Source organism: Orycteropus afer, unplaced genomic scaffold (genome assembly GCF_000298275.1).
Source record: "Orycteropus afer afer isolate SDZICR_OR568_19922 unplaced genomic scaffold, OryAfe1.0 scaffold00120, whole genome shotgun sequence".
NCBI classification, from domain to species: Eukaryota; Metazoa; Chordata; class Mammalia; order Tubulidentata; family Orycteropodidae; genus Orycteropus; species Orycteropus afer.
In genome coordinates, this window is record NW_006921707.1 from 8,180,535 (window position 1) to 8,188,360 (window position 7,826).

Here is a 7,826-nt window from a genome sequence, read left to right on the forward strand (position 1 = left end):
AAGATTTTACTTGTGTGTGATATTAATGATATTGTTTGATAATTTCCACATTCTGTGGGATCACCTTTCTTTGGAATGGGTACAAATATGGATTTCTTCCAGTCAGTTGGCCAGGAAGCTCTCTTCCAAATCTCTTGGCATGACCAAGTAATTTCTTCCAGTAAAGCATCAGTTTGTTGAAACATCTCAGTGGGTATTTCACCAATTCCTGGAGCCTTGTTCTTTGCCAATTTCCTTTAAACTCCTGATTGTTAAAGTTATCCACCTGGGGTATTTCTGTTGGCACAGCAAGAAGTAATCTTCTGGGAAGTTTGTTCTCTCTCAAGTGTTTAGAATTCTGATGTCAGGATTGGTTAGTTTTGCCACTCTGCCAGGCTTAAAATGAGCCATCCTAGAGGCAGAAAAGAATCTCTCTGACTGCCAGCTAAGAGAGAAAGACATGCTGCTGACAGAGATGTGTGGCTGAAAGAGACACACAGCTGAGAGAGAGATGCGTAGCTGAGAAAGAGATATGTGACTGAGAGAGAGAGATGTGCAGCTAAAAGACAGAGAGAGAGATGCACAGCTGGGAGAGACACCCGGCTGAGATATGGCAGCAGTGAACCAAGAGGCATGAGACAGAACAGCAGGCTTACCCGGCCCACAGAGGCAGAGGCCAGGCTGAGAGGCCAAGGCCCAGAGAGGCATGTCTAAGGACACAGCAGAGGGGAGACTGTATATATGTATATAATGGAACTGTATCCTGAGTACGTTCCTCAACTTGAATTGCAGCTTGTTGCTTCCCTAATAAACCCCATAATCTGTGAGTTCTGTGTAGCCACTGAAGCAAATTATTGAATCCAGCAGGGAGGGGTGAGTGCCACAAGAGGGACAGTTGGTGTCAAGGTTGTTAAGACAGCTGGAGGGTGGCAGCATGTCAGGCCTAAGGCTGCTGACGGAGATTCTGTTATCCTCTTGCGAAGCCAGAGGAAGTCAGAAGATGCCTCCTCTGTGCCCCTTTAGCACATAGGTACCAGGAACTGCATCAAATGCTTTTTGGGTACCCAATTGAGATGTGGCTGTACTAAACACCAAGTGAGCTTTTTAGTGAGATGTCAAGACATAGCTATTACCTTCAAGAATATTTCTTACCTGCTTTTACTATTTAATGCCAATCTAAAAAAAAAAAACATTATTTTAGATGGTCTTCATGGAATTGTTTTTATCTATAATCAGAATTATAGGTAAAAGATAAGCCCTGTTGATTTTTTAATCCATTGAAGAAAAATTTTTTGCTAATTTTTGTATTTATGCATTTTAAAAATTATATTAAGTAAATCTTAATATACTTGAAACTTGTAGCAATAAATTTTGTGTAAGATTTAAAAAAAAAAGTCTTTTAGGACAGTCTAAGGATCAGGAAATTAAAACATTTTCAGCAGCTATTCTTCTTCTTGTTCCTAGATTTTTACTGTTTATTCTAGTCTTAGATTTAATGTTTTAGTTTATTTAATCTAGAAAGTGATCAAATAATCCGAGAAGCTGGACTATATGAAGAACGAGGTGTCAGGATGGAAGGAACACACATTAACAACCTGCGATATACAGATGACACAACCTTGCTTGAAGAGGATTTAGAGCACTTATTTATGAAGATCAAAGATCACAGCTTTCAGTATGGGCATGTTATTAGGAGGGACCAGGCCCTGGAGAACATCATGCTTGGTTAAGAAGAGGGTCAGCGAGTAAGAGAGAGACCTTCAATGAGATGGATTGACACGATGGCTGCAAAAAATGGCCTCAAACATAGCAACGATTGTGTAGACAGCCCAGCACCAGGCAGTGTTTCATTCTGTTGTACAAAATGTTGCTATGAGTTGGAACCACTTGATGGAACCTCACAGCAAGCTAGTGGAGTCAAGTGTTATTTGATACTTCTTGGAGGTTTGTGTTTATTTAAGAGGTTTTACAGGTGGAACAGTTCATAAAAACCTCAACAGAGGTGTTAAGAATTTAGCCTGACAGCCCCTATAGGAAATCCCAAACACTCATTTACTTAACTTTTGGTTTTAGGGAACATAACTTTTACACATGGGCAGATATCAAAGAAATCATATGTAATACATTATTGCTTAGTAATAACTCAATTTGCTGTACTCCTTTGGGCTGATTCGAGGCATGGAAATTGTCTTTATTACATAACTCTAAAACTCTAACTCACTGCCGTCAAGTCGAATCTGACTCATAGCAACTCCTCCTTGGGTTTCCCAGGCAGTATCATTATGGAAGTAGATTGCCCAGTCTTTCTTCCGAGGAGTGGCTGGTGGGTTTGAACTGCCAGCCTTCTGGTTAAATGCCAGTCAAACGCCTTTAGGTACTACGCCACCAGAGCTCCCATGTTGTTGTTGTGTGCCGTCAAGTTGACCCGACTCATAGCAAGCCCTCCTTGTGTTTCCGAGGTGGTATCACTATGGAAGTCGATTGCCCAACCTTCCTTCCAAGGAGTGGCTGGTGGGTTTGAACCTCCAGCCTTCTGGTTAGCAGTCAAGTGCCTTAGGCATTACACTACCAGAGCTCCTAGAGCTCCCACAGAAAAACTAAAAGCTAAACCCACTACCATCGAGTTGACTGCAACTCATAGCAACTTCCACTGGGTTTACAAGGCTGTAAATCTTTATAGTAATAGTTTATTTCATCTTCCTTCCAAGAGCAGCTGGTGGGTTTGAACCTCTGACCTTCTGGTTAGCAGCCAAACGCCTTACCCACTGTGCCACCAGAGCTTCTTATTACAGACAGCCCTTCTTTATAATGGTTATTCATCTTTAATGGACTTTTCCAGGACAATCACCATGGATTTTACAACTGGTATGAACTAAGGAGAAGCCCTACCTAGTCACTCTTCTTTCCTCTTCCCTAAGCCAGCTAATTTAATTTAGGGTGTGTCACTCAACCTCAGACCTTGGTATCTTTAATGGTAAAAGAAGCAAGTTGCACTAAAACACTTTTAAGGTTGAAACCCAAGGAGGGATCACTACAAGTCGGATCCGACTCGATGGCAGTGACTTTGGTTTTGATTTCAGGTCTTATATTCTACCCTTTTATAATAACTAAAAGAGGAAAGGAACTATCCTATATTGGTGACTAGTGAAAATGGGAAATATGGGACTAGTGAAAATGGGAAATATGGGACTAGTGAAAATGGGAAACAATATTTCTAAGCTACAAGAATGTACCAAAAACTTCAATAAGCAGAGTCAAGGGGAACATACAAAATTACAGAATTCGTCTCCTACCTGCCACTGGAGTGGAAGCCCTAATGAAATAATTTAGGGCTCAAGAACCCTTCTCCTCACAAAACATACTGGGAATATAAAAGTTAGTTAACCAAAACTAGCATCGCCAGATTTAAACTTAAAGATCATACATCACCTATAATTTTACCTTAAAACTGAGTAAATAAAAGATCTACAACTAGAAGTTGCAAGCAGTGAATTGTGCATTCCAGATCATCAGAAAGACCCTAACTTTAATTCTTAATTGATAGCATGCAGGGACAGAGGATCCTCATTTTATAGAAATGAAGCACCAGCATTCACATGCGTTTTCCAAAAGGCCACAGAAAAGTTGTATCAAAAAAGAAACTGGTATCTTCTGAGGGAGAACTGAACCAAAACCCACCTCCATCAAGTCGATTCCAACTCAAGTAACACTGTAGGACAAGATACAACTGCCCCAAAGGGTTTGTAAGGTTGTAAATCTTTTCGGAAGTACACTGCCACATCTTTCTCCCCAGAAGCAGCTGATGAGTTCCAACCACCCACCTTCTCGTTAGCAGCTGATTGCTTAACCATTGCACCACCAGGGCTCCTCAGAGGGAGAAGCCACACGAAAAATGGCTTTATTCTCACAGTTAACACTCTACACATTTTGTACTGAATTAAATATAGAGGAAAAAACTGATTTTAAAAACAAACAAAACAGCTTTCCACAGTCTTTCTTCATATAACTTTTAAAACGTTCCCAAGTTACTTCTAAAGGGGAGGAGTTGGAGTGAGGGCAGGAGGAACCCCTGTTATCTTGAGTGATCATTTCATTCATTTCCATCATGTTTCAGCAAAAAAGAGTACAAACATAAAAAAATACATTCATAAAATCTTTTTTTTAAGTACAAATAACTTGAAATACCCTAGTGAGCACTTCCTATTATATTTTGTGTGTTCACTTCTATCCTTATTTGCCCAGACTGACTTATGTATTAAGCCTGTCCATAAGTTTAACTGACAAAACAAGGTCAAAAAGGACAATGAATTGAAGAAATAATTGTAAAAGGGAAAGATGGGGCACACAAAGAGCTAATGCTATTTTCAGTTTGTTTCCACCAATGCCCACCTCCACATTACAAGACTCCTCTATTCAGAGATCTGAGTTTGTCTTAGCACACCTACATTTCCTTGCCAAAATACACACTACACAAAGTCTAACACTGCCTGTATCTGTTAGACTGCTAGTGTGGCACACGGAAGTAGTGTCCTGTAATGAAAATGTGCAACGTGTCAGTCGGCTTGGGAGTTTCTGGAGCGGCAGCAAATGCAGCAAATCATCTCTCCAACATGTGGCCACAAAAACCTGAGCTTGGTGGTAGTGGTGGTGATGGGTGGGGGGTGCTGGTAAATTTTTCTCCCCCCCTTCACCTTTTTTTTTTTAACGTGGGGGGAGGGGGTTGTAATAGACTATATAACGGCCTCCACCTCAAGAAAGACATCGAACTCTTGGCAGCCTAGAATCCTTTGAGATAGGATGCTACTTTGAAGGCAATAGGAGTAAGTTTCATTCTCAGCAGCCTCTCTCCTTGGCACTGAGAGAGTCGTTGATAGTTCGCGGAAAAGACAACCTGTGCTCAAATTCTTTTGCCCCATTTCTAAATACAAGTGCCCACTGAGGCTGGCAAGGCACAAAATCAGCAAAAGGTCCAAGGGGGAACCTGGGCTGGTCAGAGGACCTAAAAGGCAGAGACTTCCCAATTATGGTTTCTCCTCTTTTCCAAATTCGCAAATAAGTCCTGAGGTGGGAATCGCGGTGGAGCGTGCAGAGGAGCAGCACTTACCCCCATTCACCCCAACCGACGGCTCCAGCTTAGCTCCGGCGATCGCCAGCACTATTCCCAGCATGAACCATTCTTTCCTCATTCTCTCCAGCAGCCCCATGTTTGTTACGGTGGGTGGGTTTTGTTTATTTGTTTGGCTTTTTTCCTTTTCAAACTGCGATCGCTTAATCCCCGGGGCGTCTCCACACTTTGCTTGGTCCCTCCTGACATGCAGCGGAGCAAGTCAAATTGCCACTTGTAAACTAAAGACTAGGGGGTTGCTCCAGCGGCATTGAGGAGGGCTGGGAGTAGTAGTATCCAGTGACAGGAAAGTCTCACCGAGTGCCGCCATCACTACCATTCAACCTCTAATAAACACGCAAACGAGGAGCCACAGCTGCTCTAATAGCGCGTTCCCAAGTGCGGGTACTCCGAATCGGAGAGTTAGGCTAGGCCCGCAGGCGCGTACCTGCGGGGCACAGAGACAGGTCATGGGGTACACCTGACAGATCAGCCGCCGCCAAGACTTGCAGAGATTTAGGAGCGATTGAGGCGAGAAGCATCGTAAGGCGCGACGGCCATCCAGCCTCATGGAGGGTCCTGCTCCTACAAACCTTCAGGCCCGCACTCCTGGAGCATATCCACAGAAAACCTCTCTTGGGGGTCTGTCATCAGTTCTACGGAAAAAATTTGTGTGCGGCTGGGGCAAAAATTTCTTTGAGGGCAGTGGTTGTTAGCCGGTTGCAGGGAATTTTTTTTTTAGGCGCGCATCTTTTAGTCATTACGACGCTTCCCAGACTACGGCGCTGACGCGTGCGCGGGGGGAGGAAAAGACCTTTCTCCGCCTCCTGGTTCCTGGTCCGAGCCGCCCGAGTTAGACCAGTTTTGCAATCGGATGGCTACCGCGTTCTTCTAGGGCAGCGGGCGGGCTCTGGGAAACTGTAGCTCCAAGATGGGTTGAAAGGTGGGTGCCCGCCCGACACCCAAGTTAGCAGAGGCCCCGCCGTCCCTCATCCGCAGCAGCCCAGGGAGGGCGGACCGGACCACGCCAGGTCGGTCTTCAGCGGCTTGGCTCTCGGCCCGGAGACCCCTCCCCACTGGCTCGGGAAGTAAGAGGACTGTTCGAGTTCCGGCAGCAATTGGGAGGTGGGGGCAGAACTTTCTTTCGGGCCCAGTGAGTGCTCTGGCCTTAACCTCACCATTACCCCGCTCGCAAGGACGAAATGGGGTCTTCAGTCAGCAAGATGGGAGGGCGCGCAGTACTAGCTCTGGTTTGACCCCCCAGAGTTGACCCACCGAAGCAGCAAGACAGTTTTGAGAAGGGGATCTGGGACCCTAAGGCAAAACTGATGAAGGGCCAATTGACAGCACGGAACTCTTGCCTTCCAGTGCCTCACGTGCTAGGTTCTATCTGTCCCTCAGGTTTTCCCTTGAAGTGTTTTTCTGTCCGTAAGTGACATTGATAGTTTCAGGTAGACCCTGCCAGGAGCATTAACTCCTCCCCGTTAGGCACCTCAAAAATACACAAAATGTTGTGTTGAATTTTGAAGTAGCCTGGCTTCTGCAACTGTAATGGTTAATTATGAAATTTAAAGTTTGGAAGAGACAGCTCAGATTGTTTAGTGGTGCCAGACTTTGATTTTTAATTTATTTAAAGCTTGAAAGAGGCTCATCCTGTAATTTCTTCTTTTTAAATTTAGTTTTATCTTGATGATGTCACTTGCTGGTCACCAACTAAACTGGCTTACGCAGTTGTGCTTCAAGTTGTACATTAGACAGCACTGAGTGTTGACTCATACATTCACGCAGCATAAAGAAAAATAAATCCCAAGATAAAAAGAACCTTAGAGGGAGACACAGGTGACATTAAATAACTTAACCTGAGAAGAAGAAGGGAACACATGAGGTGTGATAAAATCTGATGTTAATTATCAGGCAGTCGCAAGATAAGTGGAAATACATGAAAGATAGTTTACAACACGATTACTTTCTTGTAGTAATTTCTTACTTGTTGTTGTTGTTGTTAAGTGCCTTCGAGTCGTTTCCGACTCACAGCGGCCCCATGCACAGCAGAACGAAACACTGCCCGATCCCGCACCAGCCCCACAATCCCTGCTATACTTGAGCCCATCATTGCAGCCACTGTGTCAATCCATCTCGTTGAAGGCCTCCCCCTCTTTAGTGGACCCTCCACCCTACCAAGCATGACATCCTTCTCCAGGGAATGGTCCCTTCTCACAACATGACCAAAATAGGTGAGACGAAGTCTAGCCATTCTTGCTTCCAAGGAGCATTCTGGCTGCACTTCCTCCAGGACAGATCTGTTAGTTCTTTTAGCAGTCCATGCTACTTTCAGCATTCTCCACCAGCACCACAACTCAAAAGCATCAACTCTTCTTCAGTCTTCCTTATTCATTGTCCAGCTCTCACATGCATACCAGGCGATTGGAAATATCATGGCTTGTGTCAGGCGCACCTTAGTCCTCAAGGAGATATCCTTGCTCCTCAGCACTTGATACAGTTCCTTCGCAGTTAACTTTCACAATGCTACACATCGTCTAATGTCCTGATTGCTGCTTCCGTTGGCATCGATTGTAGAACCAAGCAACAGTGAATTCTTTGACAACCTCAAGCTTCTCTCCATTTATTGTGATGCTGCTCCTTGGTCCAGTTGTGAGGATTTTTGTTTTCTTTATATTGAGACGTAATCCATACTGCAGACTGTATTCTTCAACCTTCATCAGTAGGTGCCTTAAGTCATCCT

General features: G+C 44.2%; 1 protein-coding gene across 1 annotated transcript in view; it reads right to left on the bottom strand.

The window, feature by feature from the left end:
- Window positions 1–5,183, bottom strand: part of SLC10A7 (solute carrier family 10 member 7) — a 427,489-nt gene extending 422,306 nt beyond the window's left edge. The window contains exon 1 of the mRNA XM_007944113.1: window positions 5,084–5,183. Within this exon, the coding sequence (XP_007942304.1) occupies window positions 5,084–5,183 (100 nt within the window). The remainder of the gene's footprint in view (window positions 1–5,083) is intronic.
- Between the last annotated feature and the right edge of the window lie 2,643 nt (window positions 5,184–7,826).